This window comes from Chelonia mydas, chromosome 1 (genome assembly GCF_015237465.2).
Source record: "Chelonia mydas isolate rCheMyd1 chromosome 1, rCheMyd1.pri.v2, whole genome shotgun sequence".
NCBI lineage: Eukaryota > Metazoa > Chordata > Testudines > Cheloniidae > Chelonia > Chelonia mydas.
The window spans coordinates 130584282-130603284 of NC_057849.1; the positions used below are offsets into that span (position 1 = coordinate 130584282).

At 39.7% G+C, this 19003-nt stretch overlaps 1 protein-coding gene across 9 annotated transcripts in view; it reads right to left on the reverse strand.

The window, feature by feature from the left end:
• The window catches only part of MID1 (midline 1), a 317531-nt gene that overhangs the window by 46606 nt on the left and 251922 nt on the right, over positions 1-19003 (reverse strand). For all 9 annotated transcript variants that reach the window (XM_027822566.3, XM_037900037.2, XM_043537805.1 and 6 more), the window contains one exon: positions 3858-3953. In XM_027822566.3, the coding sequence (XP_027678367.1) occupies positions 3858-3953 (96 nt within the window). The remainder of the gene's footprint in view (positions 1-3857; positions 3954-19003) is intronic.

Sequence of the window (19003 nt, forward strand, 5' to 3'; positions counted from 1 at the left end):
GTAATGAGTAGCAGAACCAGTGAACATTTGGGTTCATTGACATCACTTCACTGGATGACAAACACAGGCAATGTATAAAACATTTACAACATATCTCCCCCATAGACCAGGTAATTTTTTTTTACAGAAGGCCCATAGTCCATTTTTCATTTTGTCAGAATCATCAGGTCTGCCACACAATAAAAACTGAAGAGCAAAACTAGAAGGAACACCCCACTCATTTTTGGTTGTATTTAATTTTTCTTGTAACTACCATTTCTTGTAACTACCATTCTTTTGAGGACCAAAATGCTCTGCTAAGATGTTAAGTTTTATTACTATTTTATAAGAGCAAATGAAGGTAGTTTAAATAAGTTTTGTAGCCTGTGCACATCTTAATAAACTCTGAAACAGAAAATCAAAGAACAGTAGTTTTTCTCCCTTTGGAGTGCAGGAACTAAGGGTGCTGGGGGTGAGGAAGCACCCCCGGATTGAAGAGGTTTCCATAATATACAGGGTTTACAGCTTTGTTCAGTGGCTTCAGCACCCCCACAATAAACATTGTTCCAATGCCACTGTCTCCCTTCCTTTGTTTTGGATATATATTTTTGCACAAGATATATCCTTAAGATATATAAGGCTTATCTTATTTGAAGTAACTGTGTGTTTAAAAAAATTCTAAGGCAACAATAAGACTACAAAATTAAAAACACAGTCAGGCAATAGTGAATTTATTATACAACAGCAACTCTTACAGTGCATTGGGCATGTAGTACATCCGTGTATATTTTACAGAATACATTTTACAACATTATCAGTAATATGTGAAACCAGAAAAACTGAAATAGAAAATGCTAAGGCCCCAGTCCTGTAAACACTTCAAAACATATGGGTGTCATATTGCAGGTTCAGGTTGTCTAAGTCTGGAGCAGTCGAGTCAGAGAAGAAATATGGCAAAATTAACATTGCTAGTAGAACCTTACATTTTTCCTTTCCTGACTTTTTTGTCATTTTAACTTTGTAACATTAATGTTGCATTAACAAAAGGTTTGTTTTGCTTGACTTTTGTACTTTTGTATTTTATTTTTATTTAAAAGAAAGAGACAAAAAGCAATTACCTGTGCTCAAAAAATAGTATAGATGGACTCAGGATGAAGTTTTTATCTGGATCCAGATCTCAACTTCTCAAGGTTAGGGTGTTCAGCTCTAAAGTTTTGGTTGGTGTCACAGTTCTGGGCAACTGCACCTATATTCCCCCCCACACTCACACACCAATGGTATACCAAAAGGACCCACTCTTAGGCTTCCGGCTCCCCGGCCATCACCTCTCTTGGGCTGAGACATGCATCTCTTCCTCTTGACCGGGGTATTTCCAGGCTGAACAGTTCCTGGCATTCACTGTGTTGTTCACAGCAGAGACAGGCTGCCAAAGCAGTCCTGCTTGCTTTCTCTTTTTATGCAAGCCTATTTTATTCTTAATGTAAAAGCACTAGAGAGAAAACATTTTAAAAAACCCAATAATCTACATGCATGCTAATAAGGTGACCAGACAGCACCCGGACCCTAACATGGACTCTGGCAGGAGCAGTCCTTCAACACCTCACCTAAGGGGTTTCCTTTTGGTTACCAGTTGATCACTGAGCTTCAGCTCAGAACAAGCACCCATTCCCACGGGGCCTCAGTAGGCCTAGTACTTACAACTCTACCATAAGGACTGGGGCCCTGCGTGGACCAGGGGTCCTGTCAATTTGCTGGATCAGGAAGAAGGCTCCGAGTCAGTTTACTACCAGGCTATTTATCCAAAAATCCTTTCCTCGGCTGTTGGTTCCTGGAGAATCCAGTCTGAACTAGCATATGTGAACCTCTCCAGGGGGTGGCTTCAAAGAGGTTGATAACCAGAGGAATTACATTAGCATCCTGCTCCTTCAAGAGAAGTTACATACAATTCCACAAGAACACACATACAACTGCATTTTAATACCATGGATCCTAAAAGGTATTAAACCTAATTCAGAAGGGTTTATCCTAATTCAATAAAGTTTATTTTACTCCATAAGGTTTGTCCCAGATGTTGCAAGTCTGTCACAGTTGGGTCCTTGATGATAAACATGGACAGCTGTTAAGTTAATAGCCAGATCCAAAATTGTCCAAATTTCAGTGGTGCTTGGATCCAGGATTGTGATTCAGGCACATCTCTTAATATTGAGCTAATTTATATGCTAATTAGATCAACTGGCTGGGGAAGGAATGAGTTCCCAACTTTGCAGCTGCTGCTTTTTGTCTGGAGAGAATTGTTTGTAAAATTGAGATCAAGGGACAGCAGCACATCTGTTTGCAGTGTGGCAGCTGTATCTTTACAATGTAATAAGTTAGTTGTTTTTTTTTTAAAGAAAGCTTAGAATTTCTAGCATATTGAAGAACACAGAGAAAACTGAGGTCTCATCTACACTGCAGACCTATATTGGTATAACTATGTTGCTCAGAGATGTGAAAAATCCATACTCCTGCGCGATGTAGTTACACCAACCTAACTCCCTGTGTAGACAGTTCTGTGTTGGCAGGAGAGCATCTCCCGTTCACATAGCTATTGCCTCACGGGCAGGAGGGTTAACTATGCTGATGGGAGAGCTCTTTCAGTTAAGAGCATCTTCATTAAAGCGCTACAGCGGTGCTGCTGCATTGGTGTAGCTGAGCCGATGCAGCGTTTTAAGCATAGACTTGCCCTGAAGACTGACCCTAAAATGTGCAGGGTCCATCCACACTTTGGGTTGTGCTGGTTGTAGTTCCCCTGATGGAGAGGAGGTCTTGTTTCACCATAATCCCCTCCCCATTAGGAAAATTTTCTACCAGAGTTAAACAAGTGAAACAAGAAGTGATGTATCTTGTCTTTGTTTCCAAGATAGAACCAAATACCGCAGTAGACACTGAGGCCCAGCCTAACAAGATACTTAGCACATGCATATAGGACTACTCAATAGCCACACTCACTTGCTTAAAGTTAGGCACAAGCTTGGGTACCTTGCTGAATCGAAGCCTGTGGAAAAAAGGTAGATGCCACATACCAGAAAAGACCAAAATCAAACCAAGAATAAAATATCCTATGAGAAAGTCCTACAGAATTGTATAGGGATGAAACCAACAGGATTCTATAGGTGTTACTCTAAAAACCTGAAGCATTTAATAATGAATCGTATCTTTCCATAGACTTTGGTAACTATCTTATAGCATTCTACCAAGGTAATTTCTACTAGATTCTAAAAGTTGTTTTAAAGATTCTGTAGAAAGGCTATCCCTCTCTACAGGAATTTTCCATAGTGTAATATTGGTGAATAAAGCAGATTTCCCTTAGACTGCTATACGTGTAGGAAAGAAATGTTCTAAATCCCAATATTGTGAAACCTTTCCTGTACACCATTATTAATATTTAATATAATGGTCTATTAGGCATCTACAATGTTCTCTGAATAACACCAAGTTGCCACATGAATGAAAATGTAGTCAGAAGCTAAATGGCCCTGTATGAAATATTATCATAACATAGAACTGCTAGGAACGGGAAACTGCAGCCAATGAGAGCTTCAGGGGAGGTACCCGCAGGTGAAGGCAGCACGTGGAGTCCTCTGTCCCCACCCCATGGGCCGCAGGGATGTTGTGCCGGCTGCTTCCAGGAGTGGCGTGGGGCCAGGACAGGCAGAGAGCCTGCCTTAGCCCTGCTGCACCACGGGGCTGGATCTGGCCCACGGGCCATAGTTTGCCTACTCCTGCTCTAGGAAGTTCCTCCAGAATTCCTAGAAGCTGAGGATTTCTGAAGTGCACAGGTACTGGCTGTAAATACATGTTTCAGATATCAAGTATTTCAAGAATAGCTCAATACTCACTTCCACATGTTGGCAGGTTTGAATGAGTTTAGCCAAGAGAGTTTCCAGTTCAGTATTCCTCTTAATAAGGTTCGTGAGGTTATTCTCCAAATTTTGCTGTTTAAAAGAAAGAAAAGAACATTTTAATTTTCTGCAGAATTTAGGATTTCAGGCAAATACATGGAAAACTGTTATACTTTCAGGTATGTTTGTAGGTATGCACACGTGGCTTTCTTTTTTATCTGTATTACCAGGTGTTTTGAGCAGGCACAGGGTAAGGAAAGTGCCTATTTAGCCATGTGCTGAACATATAGTATCTGATAATGCATGTGCAAAGTGTGCATGCTCTCCTTATAAACTTATTGGAATTCACAAAATTTTAACCAAAACTGTAACTGATTTAATATCAACTAAATACCGTTGTCAAGATCTTCAATATATCTATATTTTTTCTTTCGCCATTTTAAATAAATCTCTTATAACCATGAAAATGAAATATCATCCCTTCATAATTTTGTTTTTCCCAGTTGTTTTTGAGAAAGACAGTATCAGACACTTTATTAAAAGCCTAATATAATATCTACTTTGTTCCCTTTGTCTGCTAACTTTGTAATTCTATCAGGGACAGCAATCAAGTTTCTCTAAGAAGATTTCTTCTTTATAATCCCATGAGGCTTATTGCTTATGGCTCTTTATCCTCATGTTTATGGCTGAAATAAATATCAGTGTTGCCAACTCCTGTTTTTATCATGGTTCTCATGATAGCTGAAATTTTATTTAAAGCCTAGTTCCCGACGACAAGTGAATACAAGAGAGTCTGAGCTTTAATTAAAAAAATACAAAAACCCACAATGTTTTTATCCTTTCTGGTTGTGGAGAACAGCTTGAAAACGTGGCCCTAATGCACTTCATAAATCCAAAAGCCAGAAAACAAAAAGAGCCCAAATCATTATTTTTAAATCTCATGACTTTTGTGAGCCTGACTCGTGATTTTTGAACATTTAGGGCTGGCAATACTAAGGGCTGTTTGTATGAGTAAAAGGCTGATCTATACACATTTACATCAAAATAACTAAATCGGTTTAATTCACACCTTTTGTTATTTTGGCGCAAGTCTGTGGGGTAGTCTACACTACATAGTCTTTGCTTTGCCAACATAGCCCCTAGCATAGATACAGCCATAGAATGAGTTTTCTGCCCATATAGTAACATCACCTCTCTGAACTATATTAGCTAAGACAACTGAAGCAGTTTAGAAGACAGAAGGCAGTAGCTGCATCTACACTGGGGATTTTAATAACATAGTTATGACAGTGAGGGGGTGTGGGTATTTTCACACTTCTGACAGATATAGTTCCGGCAACAAATTTCGTAATGTAGTCCTGACCTGTGTGTGGACATTCTGTCTAGAATGGATTTCCACAGTTAAATCAGAAATTCCTGAAAACATGGATTTTTAATGGTAACGTTGACAGATACAAGTGTGACAGATACAAGGTTGGCTTGTGTGGCTAAGCAGATGAAACAACAAAATAAATGCTACATAAGCCTTTGCAGATTATCTGTAAATACAAGAGGATTTTTTTTGGTGGGGTGGGGAAGAAAATCATAATATATCTAATATAATGTATACGCTCATTATAAAAAAAAGTTAGGTTTCTGGCCCTTCTGCCAATGCATTGCTGCCTTGTAAAATGTGCACTCAGCCCAATCAAGCAACGCCACCCAAAGAGGTAGGAACATTTCTATTTATCTAAATAAAGTTCTGACTTCAAAGTCCGCTCGTGAGAACTTAAACAGCAACACTAAGGGCTTGTCTACACTACCCACTGGATCAGCGGGCAGCAATCGATCCAGCGGTGGTCAATTTATCGCATCTAGTATAGGTGCGATAAATCGACCCCTGAGTGCTGTCCGGTCAACTCTGGTACTCCACCAGAAAGAGAAGTGCAAGCGGAGTCGATGGGAGAGCGTCAGCTGTTGACTTACCGCAGTGAAGACACTGCGGTAAGTAGATCTAAGTACATCAACTTCAGCTATGCTATTCAGGTAGCTGAAGTGGCGTATCTTAGATTGATCCTGTGCGGTAGTGTAGACAAACCCTAACAAACAACTAGCCAAAACTCACAAGCTTCTTTTAACCAGGTTGCTTGGACACAGTAGGTGTAATCATATTACAACTTTTAACTGGGTTGTAAGCAGGTCAATTGACTCAGTTAAAATGGTCATGAAGATGGAGCTTTATACAATCATTTTAAAACATGATTATTTATGGAGTGTAATGGGGCCAAGTCCACCCAGAATGAGTCACCAAAACGTAATTATAAGGGACAATTGAGAGGGTGGTGTTTCATTTTTGTTCCACAAGTCTATAGAATGGTTTGAGCCAATGGTTGGAAATTGAAGCTGGACAAATTAAACTCAATCTTATTTTTAGTCTGAACAGTGAGGCTAATTATCCATTTGGAACAACTTAGTGAGGGATGTGGTGTTACTTGCAGTCTTTAAATCAGCACTGGATGGCTTTCTAAAAGAAATGCTCTAGCTCAAACAGAAGTTATGGGCTTGATGCAGAAATTATTGGGTGAGGTTTGTTGGCCTGTCTTAAGTAGGCAGTCAGACAAGATCATCATAGTCTCTTTTAGACTTAAAATATACGAAAACCAAATGTGAACCCATGTCCTTTGCTAAATTAGTGGTCTCATGCAGAGAACAGCATGTGCAAAAAAGGAAGGTAGCAGTTTTCTTCCTTTGGATTTATCAGCTGCTTTCCTCCTAGATCTGCAGATTTGGACAGGCCTAAACCATTACAAGGGCTGATGATATTGTCAGAATGAAAGAATGAGATTCTAAATACGCTAAACAGAAAAAACGCTGACTGGTGCTGACACGGCCTTAATTGGCATGACGAGGGTTTCTAAAATTTATCACAGTAGAGGACACAGCCACATTCCCAAGAACCTCTTTTACTCCCAAAGATATTTTCCTGCACTGTAGAACCTTCCTATTCAAAGGGCTACAAAGAGAAACATACAGCAGTCAGTTACAATAGGAATTGCACAGGATACGGTAAAGTAAAGTAATGTTTTTCTTCTTCTTGCCTGTTCAAATAAATATATATATATATACACATACACATGAGCGCGCGCGCACACACACACACACACACACACACACAGTACTAATATAAGAGCTCCTTTTCCCTTATGGTTTATAAAAGGCTTTCATCTGAAGTTGTGGATCCTGCTATAACCAAACATTCCAGAAGAACACTTTGTAATAACAATGTTACTTAGCATTTATCTAGTATGGTACATGATCTAAGTACTCAAACTTTGGCAGCAATTCTCAGTTCCTCTATTCCTGTGTGTGGAGCAGGAACTGTACTGGGATAGGTTAAAGGTGACTATGCATCACTTTGTATTCCTCATATTCTGGACCTCTAGGTGGACACGGGGGTTAGACCACCACCACAGAAAACACCACCAGTAACTAGTTAATTCTCACAAGGCCCCTGTGAAATAGGTAGGTATTATTATCTGCCTTTTACAAGTGGAAAACAGACAGGTTACGGCCCAAATTTTTAAGCTTGGATGACTAAAATTAAAAAGGTCACAGAGTTAATTAATAGTAGAACAGAAACTAAGACCCATTGCTCCCGGCTCCAGGTGTCATGCCTGATCCACTAGACAAAGTTGCCGCTCAATTCTAAAAGATATACAGAATATTAAATATAAAGAAAAGCTTGGTTTTGAGTATATTTGAATGTAATGTCTTCCCTCGCCAATACAACTGTTGCCTCTATATAGGGATGTTCTGTTCTTTTACGTGAATATGCCAGGATCCCAGATGCACATGGAAGAACTTGAGCTAATTTTTATCCTATGCACCCTATACTTATGCCTCACCTACAGACATGTTAATTTGCTTGTTTGACCCATGTAATTCTCCAGACAGTCTTGAACCCACAGAATGATTATGGGAGTAACTCGCCTCAAGTCCAAAGGCACAGAGCTCAACTATCACTCCACACATTGTGAAGTGGAAATAACTATGATGTTGATACACACTTGTGGGAATTGAGCTTATCCTCAACTCATCACAGTATACCACACGGAGAAACTCAAAGATAACAAGCAATTAATAGGCGAGGAGTATTTTTCATTAAAAAATGTAATAGAAGGGAAACAGCTTTTGAAGCCAATATAATTTAAATTATTTAAACTAAATTAGAATTCTTTCTATATTTTGTAAGAATGCTGCTATTTTCTTATTAATTCTTACATAAAGTGGGGCATTGTGGGGATGATCAAAATGTTTCAGATCTACCTAAACACACAAACACCTCTAATAACACAGATCTCAGTATTATTGACAAGTGTTGTTGCTCTTCCCTTTCTGACCTGCTAGTCATACCCCTGGCACGCTGCTTCCGCTTACTGGATGCTTCTGAAGTGCAGCTACGCTTTTGTTCTTTGACTAGAACAGCTATAGCTGCTAAGCCAGAAGCTCCTCTGAGTTGTTGTCCTGCCTTTGTCTTCATTTCCTTAACTATTTCAACTCTTCTCCCCACACCTATTTCACAGCATAAAGAGGAACTTTATGAGTATAGATCCTGGGGAAAGATTGGGATAAACTCCGGATAAAGTACACTTGCTGGAGAAAAACAAATGCAATGATTCTGGTAAGTCTCATTCAAATATAAATTATTAGAGTCTACAGAGCTAAAATATCAGAGTAACAAAGTTTAAATTAAAAAAATTAATTCCTCTGCCTAATTTTCCACTGAGATAATCTAGCAGGATTGAGAACAATCACAAACTACAGTACTGCTTTGGTTTTCCCATAGGATAGCTTCATACGAAATGCAATACATCTTTCTCAGTGCATTCAAACCTCTTGCAAAAACAATGTACTAATATTATTGTGTAGTGTCCAAATAGACTTGGCACAAAACTGCCATTAGAGATGGGCAACAGAGGCGAAATTCAGATTTCAATCTAGATTTCAAATATCCCAAAATCTGGTGGTAGTCTGAGTGTAGGATTTTGGGTTAGCCCCCATCTCTAATTAGTAATTAAGAAGGGAAAGGTAAAGTGGTATGGATAAATTACAAATGTTTGGGCTGAAACGTGAACTTTTAGAGGTTTGAAAAGGTGTGGACAACTTTTGACCCCAATTATATTTAACTTCTGTCCAGCTCTGCATTTTTTTTTGTAGCAGCTGAGGTTAAGAACTGAAGTGTTTAAATATCACAAGAAGGGATGATGAGTCAAAATGTATTTCTTCCCTGCCAAGAAATGGGAACTGCTGGTAAATCAGGAAATCTCCCAATAGCCTGTGCACACAAAATGTCTAGGCTAATCCATTCCCAGCATCCATTCCACAGCTGAAGTTCTGAGCTTTACACATCACTAATACTAAAACAGCTTTTACTGCCACAGACAGGTAAAAGCTCCTCTAAAGAACCACAATTTATGCAGTGCTTTTAAAATTCTGGCTTCTACAAACATGTGCCTCTCCACTTTCTAAAATTTTTGTTTTATGGGATACATCATGAGGACAATCTGCTTTTAATCAGCCAGTACATATTACTAAATTCTGTGGTTGAAACATAACCTTTCTTGATCTTATGGGATTATATAAAAAATCAAATAAGTATTATACATTATGACGAGTGAAGAAGGAAACCTGACTGGATTAAAATTTTAAAGAGAAGTAAGGCTGGCACAGCAACAGTTTCCTACAGATATCTGGATCAATGGGGCTGACAACACTTGTCATTTGGAGCCACAGTAATGAAAGGACAAGTCAGTTTTCAACTGATATAGGGCAAGCCATGATATGAGTGTTTGATACAGGAAAGGAGGTGGCACGTTTTATCTTGAGCATCATTAAAGCAGAGAAGCCAATACTAAGCAAGTGTGAAATAAGCAAAAAAAAATTGCTGAATTTTAGTAGGCGACAGCAAATATTTGGTCACATATTGGATTAGCCCAGGTGAATGAAGAGAAATATTGTTTATAGCAGTTTTCAAAAAGTGAACTCAAATAACTTCTCCTTAAACCCAAATTTGTTCTTTGCACTTTTGTTTTTATTACTAGTTTTATAGGCTGCTGTCTGAGCCCATAAAGCTATTAATCACGGTCATATCACACTTCACCTTTTTATTTAAAAATAACTTCCCCATAACCAAGATCGATGAACAGACTGTAGAACAATAATAAATCAGTTTAACTGGGATGGAACTGACTTTTGATAGATCCAACTTTGTATGCAATTGAATTTACTTTCTGGGGACTCTGTCAAGGTTGTTATCTTTAAAAGTAAAAAAGAACCATAGTGTCAGTTATCCCATTTTGGAGGACTTAAGGTCAGTATTCATAGAATCATAGAAGATTAGGGTTGGAAAAGACCTCAGGAGGTCATCTAGTCCAATCCCATGCTCAAAGCAGGGCCAACCCCAACTAAATCATCTCAGCCAGGGCTTTGCCAAGCTGGGGCTTAAAAACCTTGAAGGATGGAGATTCCACCACCTCCCCAGGTAACCCATTCCAGTGCTTCACCACCCTCCTAGTGAAATATTTTTTTCCCAATATCCAACGTAGACCTCCCCCTTGGCAACCTGAGACCACTGCTCCTTGTTCCGCCATCTGCCTCCAGTGAGAATAGCCTAACTCCATCCCCTTTGGAACTCTCCTTTCAGGTAGCTGAAGGCTGCTAACAAATCCCCCCTCACTCTTCTCTTCTGCACACTAAATAAGCCCAACTAAGGATTCTTGCCTTGTTGGTAGTTTGTTTGTGTGTGTTGTTTTTGGCAGCTTTCTCTTCCTTATTTAAGAGGAAAAAAAGAGAAAAACCCCAAACAAACAAGAGAGCTGTGACTTAAGTGTGAATCACAGTAAACAAAGCAACATGTATTTGGTTCTCTCTCTCCCCCCCCCCCCCCCCCCCAATTTGAAACCTGGCTAGAATGTTCGCATGAAGAATGCCATGTGCTACTAGTGCATTGATCCTGCACCACTGAAAGTCAGTGGTAGTTTTGCCTTTGTCTTCCACTGGAGTTGGATCTAATTCTAGCAGAGCATCAAGCAGAAAATTAGTATCCTCTACAAGTTTAGGGCTCCATCCCAGAACATACTCTAGGGAAGTGTTCAGCATCTTCAGTTGCCTTTTCACATGCTCTGCTCTTTATCCAATGCTCAGAAGCGTCTGTACTGTAGGTTGCAAGGTTGAGTAAACACCCTGGAGGGGGGCTGATTGGATAAACTGAGACTATTCACATGCTTAAAGTTAGGCTTCAGTTTAAGTACTTTGCTGAATAGGGGCCTTAAACTTTTTTCCAAAATACCATATGGACCTGGTATAAGAGAGTCATTTTTCAGTGTGAAACTTAAGCCAATGACATTTGTTTATTTTATAATGTAACAGCTCATATGCTATTGGTTATGTTACATAACTTTTGATCAGCGTCAGATCTGGGATTTCATTAGAAAAATAATCATATTTGATCTAGATTTGAACTACAGCATTATTATGTTGAAGGCCTTGGTATTAACAAGTAGTTAAGGGTACAACATAAGAAAAATGTTGGATAGTCTAATTACAATCTCTTTCAAATCTGTGATGGGATGTTGGAGGTATTTCTCACTACCGCATATGGCAGCTTGGTGGTGAGCTCAGTTTATACCAAATAAATCAGCGTGAGCTGCAAAACACAGATCCTGGTTTGAATCTGAATTTGAACCACCATAAATATTTCAGATGCAGATTAAGGATTCTAGTATGCAGATTATTCAGGTATGCAGATTAAGGATTCTAGTTTTGTACACTACTGATATAAATCCTAATGACAACATTTCATCAAGGATCACAGTCACATTCTGCCACCCGCTCCCTGCACATCCCATTAAGAAAATTCAGAAATGTTTGGACCTGAAATTGTGGTTCAGGTCCGTGTATAATTTATATATAAGAGATTCTAGCTATAAAGAAAAATAACTAGAAAAATATATTGAATGAATAGCTTTTTAAAGAAATAAAACATTTTGGAGACCAATCCAGATTCATGTACCTCACTGAGATTCCAATCTTGCAAACACTTATGTGCGCTTAACTTTACTACTGTGAGTAACCCCATGAAGCTACTTAACAGTAGTAAATTAAAGTATATACATAAGTATCTATAGGATTGGGGCCTATGTGCTTTTTCTAAGGCTATTTTTCACTAAATGTATATTATAATAAAACATTTATATAGTACCACAATATACACATACTAAGGTAAATTCTACTGTTATAATTATCAAGAGTCAAATATTATTTCCATCTGCTTCAATTACTTCATATTTCAAAGCATATATCAGGGAAAACTTCCTAACAGGAACATCCACTAGAGTCCATTCTTTTTCAGTGGAAATGGGGGGAAGTCCAGTACTCAAGACAGTTAAAAGTAGAATAGACAGGGCACTAGAAGACATACTGCAGCGAACAATCCTGCATTAATAAAGGGATAGACAATGTAAATCTAATAGGTCTTTTCTAGAGATGAGCCCAAATCAAACTCCCCAGTGCAAATACCCCCTTGACCTCCAGGAAATCCAGATTCAAACTCTGCAGCTTAGGTTCATTTCTAATTATTTCCATTTCTAACTTTATGACCCATCATTATATAGCTCAGCATCTGAGTCTGTATTTTCACATGTTGGTTTCTCTGTTGGGTCACTTCAAAATCTCAATAGATTGAACAATCAAGAAAAAAATCTTGCACACTTTATTAGTCTCTTACTAGTGATAGGAATCAATTAAGCCATTTTTATCAGTCAAATAAGAACAAGATGTTCATATGGTAAGCTTAACTTTGTCTCCAGCCCAAATGTATCTTGGTTTGAAGGCTAAAAGTCTGTTCCGCTGCTCATCTTTAACCAGATAGTGAGAAGAGTGCAAAAGTTAAATGTAAGCCAGCCTGCCCAAACTGGTCATATACTAGCTTTAACCATTCATGTATAAACCTTTGTCACCCAGAACTTTTCGACAATGGAAAGCACATGCTGCTTCACTCTGGTGGATAGACCAGGGATCAGCAACCTTTGGCACGCAGCCCGCCACGGTAAGCCCCTGGAGAACTGGGCCGTTTTACCTGCCATGTCTGTAGGTTCGGCCGATCGGTGGCCAGCACATCCCTCAGCCCGCGCCGCTTCCTGCAGCCCCCATTGGCCTGGAACGGCGAACCGCGGCCAGTGGGAGCTGCAATTGGCCGAACCTGCAGACACGGCAGGTAAACATACCAGCCCAGCTCACCAGGGGGCTTACCTTGTTGGGCCGCGTGCCAAAGGTTGACGATCCCTGGGATAGACTAACATCTCAGAAAAAATGTGCAAATCAAATTACTTCTGGAGAGAATCTTTTCTGAGCCTTGAGTGAGAAATCTTAATGTTTCATTTGACCAATTTAGACAACATGTCCAATTTGTACAGGCTTCCTCCAGAAAATTATTCATTTGATTTACTACAACCTTTCGAGTTTTTCCTTCTACTGACGGTGGCAAAGGTTGAGCGGTGAACCAGTGGCTATGTAAATATGTTTCTTATGTCAATTTGGCAAAGTATAAATAAATGAAAAGCCCAAGGAGATGATATTTATTCAGAATCTTTAATCAAATAAGGGTCTGATTTTTGAGCTCACTAATTTTACTCTAGTGCATTACTTCAGCTTTACACTCTTGTAAATCCATTGACTTCTGTGAATCAGGCCTACCAATTTTAACCTAGTTACACGCTGTTTAGGTACATAAAACATATACACACAATCCAGGAAGAGGAAAAAAACTAGATCCCACATAATGTCATGCAAAAATTGTTACACTGCAGATGGACAATATGAGGACTCCTCTGGGATTTTTAGGCTGTGACTATGTTGGTTTGGACCCTGTTTCTGATCTCTCTCTTTGATTTTAAAAATGATTCTATCAGACTATAGTTCTTTCAGTCTTCTTTAAATGATTGAGATAAGGTTTAGTGCATTATTCAATACTTTATAGTGAAAGAAATTACTTAAAGAGTTGTACCTGAAACTCATGTAGACATTTTAATATGTGTTAGCAAATACCAAAATGAAAACAACGAGGTCAGTTTGGTTCTTGCTGTTTTCTTGGGTCCCAAACCTATACTTTACTCCTTTAGTTTGAGCTGATTTCAGTTATTCAACTACTTCCTCTTGTTTGAACACACAGGGTCATGTAAAAGTCAAAATGAACTGTGCACGGGGGAGAAGAGTTGACATGTGTCTAATCCATACTGTCCTGCACCACACTCTTGGATATCTCCAGGAGTTCTGGAAGTGAAACCTGGCAACACTTATCAAACCTCAGGACATCAGGCTTCCCCAGATTAAGATGCTTGGGTTCCTCCTTTCAACACAAAGTATCATATATGTAAAAACATAGCATACATACTGTGAGATGGCCAAGAAAATACTTGTACAAGTAGATGGGAGGAAAATGTGATGCTGTATTGACTGCATAACTGAAAAAGAGAACAGCTCAGTTTTTAATATTGTTCTTTTGTTTTGGAATATGTAAATTTTATATTTAAGTTTAATAGTGACATTGAAATAGTAAAACAACATCATTATTGGTAAAGCTTTCACTTTGTTTAACAGGTCAAGTAGGGATTCTGAATTACATTTGGTATAATTATATAGTAATATTAACTGTAAAAAAACCTCAAGCCTTGTTTTTGCATGGATGGTTTATATTCAACATATAAGCCAACATGGATGGCTTATATTCAACATTATAAAAAGAAGCCTCTACCCAAGATGGGTTATAAATTAGTAAGGCTCTGGTTCTGCTCATACATTTGCCCAGTGAGTTTCTTGTTTTTTGTAATAATTTGTTTGTCTGAGAAACTAATGACAGCCCAAATTATATGACTGCCCTGTCTCCATAACAACTAAATTACTTCAAATGAAAAAACATAAAAACACAGACTGACCTAAAAACCTCCTAAAACTATCAAAATAAGTAATTGACTAATAATTCACCAAACTGAATTTATGTCCAAATAAACAACAATAATTCATGCTTTATACTGGTATAGCACTTTGCATGGATCGATCTCAAAGTCCTTTACAAAAGGTGAGTAAGCATTATGATCCTTATTTTACAGACAAACTAACTTATCAAAAGTCACACAGAGCTGTTCCAAAGCCCATTGCAGACTATGGGAATCTTTCTATTGCTTTCAGTGTTGGATTAGGTCCACAGCAACTCAGCAGCAGTGCCAAGAACAGAATCCAGTTCTCCTGACACAGTTGCCATTTAATACATGGTTTTATGTCACTAATTTTGGGACTAAGTCTGGTGCATATTTAATTCACAGATTCAGAGAGTTTAAGGCCAGAAAGGACTGTTAGATCATCTAGTCTGACCTCCACATACAGCCAAATTCTTCAGTAAGTGATTTGACGCAACTCTCACTTACTTCATCAGAGTTGCAGAGGCATATCTGATTGGAGAATTTGGCCTGTTATAACATACTAATGACTCCTCATTATGGCAAAAGCACTAACTCAAAGTTATCTAAATCCAACCACACACATGTGCACTGTGCTTTCCAAATCTCACCAGTACAGGATCAAACTGGAAGTTAAGTGGACAAACACCCCCAATTCTAGGGCTGTAAGGCTAGTGTCAGAGTCACATTTTGAAGAATTAATGGCTTGCCATTGGGCACTATTTTTTTAATGTACTCCTGAAATGGGAGACTTCAATAATTCCTTTTGGGCTTGGCCTAGTCTTAAATGCTGTACATTCTCATTCCCAAATCTGTGTTCTAGTATGTCTTTAATGTATAACATTAGCTGCTGGATGCTTTTCAAACTAAACAAAGATCTAGTTTGTTTCATTTCTGCAATATACTAAAAGGCATTAGGAATAGAGAGCTAGATTCACAAAAGGACTTAGGCGCTTAACTGCCACTTCAGCTGCCTAAATCCCAGGCTTCACTGGGATTCATAAAGCCCCCTCTCAGCTGCTGCCAAACCCTGTAGACACCTAAACTCACTTGATACCAAAATTTTCACTGTAAAAGTTCCCCGGGGTGCCTATGTTTCTGTCTCTGCACATACTTCACTCTAGGTATGCAGACACCCAAGCCCCAGAGTGATTAATGAACCAGGGGAAGAGAGGCATTTGTCTGCCTAGTTCACCTGTGGGGCCCAATCTCCTGCCACTGCCCCCACTCTCATAACCTTTAACCCAGTGGCTAGGGTACTTACTTGGGACATGAGAGACCTGAGGGGGAAAATGGATCTAAACAGGGATCTGCCACCCCTCAGGTGAGTTCCCTAATCACTGGGTTACAAGTAAGGCTCAGATTTCTCACAGATATTTTTAGTAAAAACCACAGACTGGTCACGAGCAACAAACAAAAATTCATGGAAGCCTGTGACCTGCCTGTGATTTTTACTAAAAATATCCCTGACAAAATGGGGAGGGAGGAGGGTCTAGCATCCACAGCAGCTGGGAGGCTTCCCCTCACTCCCCTCAAGTAGCTGGGAATTGCAGGGGGGTGCTCTGGTTGAGCAGCAGGGGGGCACCTCGCTGTCTACGGCAGCTGGGCAGCTGTGTGTGGGGGCCATGCCACCCACGCGGAGTGGAAGATCCACAGTCCCCTCGCCCCCTGCAGCAGCTAGAGCTATCGGGGGGAGGGGGGGGAAGAGTGTCCCAGGTGCTGGGAGCTGCAAGGTCTCCCTACCGCCCATGGGAGCTGGGAGCTCTGGAGTCCCCCTGCTGCCCAGGAGATAGGAGCTGCTGGGAGCCAGCCGCCAGCAGTGGCTGAGAGCTGCACAGCCTGCCAGCTGACAGCTCCAGCCCCGGGGAAGAAAATGTCATGGAAGTCTCTGGAAGTCACAGATTCCGTGACTTCTCTGACATAATGATAGCCTTAGTTATGGGATATTCTGATGTGCGGCTCCCTCAGTCTCGCCTGTTGGTGGCTAGAGCACCCACCTGAGAGGTGGGAGACCTAGGATCCAGTCCAATAACTTGCTCCAATAACTCTCATTATTTATTCAGAGAGCAACAGCTTCAACAGTAGAATGAGGGAGCAACACATCAGAATATCCCATAGCCTGGTGGTTAGGGAACTCACCTGAGAGGTGGCAGATCCCTCACTCTGTCCAAGTCCCTTCTCCCTTTCAGGCAGTGGGGGGACTGGTACTGGGGGGTCTCAAAGATCCCAGGTGAGTACCCTAACCACTGGGCTAAAAATGACGAGAGAGGTCCTCTCTTCCCAACTCCCACCTTCTTGCAAGAGCAGCATAGGTGCGCAGCCCCAAAAGAGGGTTTGCAGCTGAGGATTCCAAGCAGAGGAACGTGCCTCCTTCAGCCTAGATTTAGGTGCTGAATTCTCTGAGGGACAAGGCTTACACCTCCTCCGCCACCAACTTTTGTATCTCCCATTGGCTAGCTGAGTCAGAGAGCTGCCTAACATGCTGGTCTTTGTGGATCCCGTTTTAAGGAGCCTCTCTCTCCTCCTTTACTGTGTAGGGAGCCTGCGTGCCTAACTCATGCTTTGTGAATCCCGGTGACCTTCTTAATGCTTGAACGTTAGATGTGGTGATGCTGAGCATCACCATGCTGAAATTCATTTGTGAATCTAGCCTTGAATGACTAGCACTGGCATCAAACACTAGTGCATTAATTAATTTAGGCAACACATATGATACATGTGGATTTTCTTCTAAGAAAATGTAATTGTTATCTTTAATAAGACAAGCCCAAATTAACCTGCCACCCCAATAAACCATTACATTTAATAGAAGCAATGGAAATCTGAAGAAATTGCAATTTTGACTGACAGTTAAAACCTAATTTATGTGATTTTATCCCTCTTTAATTGGCTACAATAGTTATACCATCCAAACACATTACTATGACATGCCTATATATGATCACAAAGGGCTAATAAATATGTATGCATTTAAGATTCCATTTTTAAGTCTCCATGAAGGCCTTTTTCAGGAAAATCAGTTTAAGACTCTGACAAGTTTACTATATTTATTAGATATTTCTAGCACACCTATCACTATACCTAGGCCAACCGTACAGTTTTAATATTTTAAAAATAAATGATTAAGCATAATTTTATTATAGAGCTGTACAGCACTTATCTATTAGCTTAATTGCATCTATCTCTTGAATTCATAACTTCCATCTGCCATCAGTTTCATTATTTTACTGCCAAGTCCCACAGAATTATATATTTGCAAACCAATAAAGCACACTGTAATGAAAATTTCTTTATAGTTTGCCATTCATTAAATTATACTTTCTTCTAGTGTAATTACAAATGTAAGGTGAAGTGCAGAGTAGCTGCAGCACCCACTGAACGGGTACAGCTGATGCTGAGCACCTCATAAAATCCCCAGCCTTTACCAAGCAAACTGTTTTATGTACTCACCTATAAATGAATAGTGACACCTTTTTACCTTTCATTCAATAGTGGTAGGGTACAGTAAGCATAGCGGGACAAATTGTCAACCTGTATTCTAAGACTTGGTGCATCAGCATGTGGCAAAGGGCAAGTACTGCAGGGCTGTATTGACACTGCAGGCATGAAAGTTTCAAATAACTTTAATTTAAAAACCCATCAGTGGAGAGGACAGATTCAGGTCATTAAACAGCACTGCTTTTAACATCTGCTTGTAGAATGTGAGAATCAGATGAGAAAGGGAAAAAGTCTTTGTATAAACCTATTTTGCTTCAGACAGAAGAACAAATGAAATTGAGAGGTAAGTATTAAGAGGATGTAGGGAAAGGCTGAGTAAAGAGGAAAAGATCTGTGCATCAACTAAATAGTTACAGATCTTGTTATAAATTTCACTCCCATTTCTCAGCTTTTCCTGAACAGACTGGCTGCCCAGTTTTTCAACCAATTAAGCTATGCTCTTTTCAACAACTGAAAAAGCCACTTGGCTGAAGTGGAATCCTAACTTCTTTTAGGGTTGACAGTACTATCCTCTTAATTGGGACATCCTGTGGGCAGCCTATCATCCCAATTAACAGGCTATCCTGGTTAAAACAAAAGGCGATTGGGGGGCGGGGGGAATGAAAAGGTTTGAAGATTAAATAAAATGATGTACCAAACCAAACCAATAAAAAT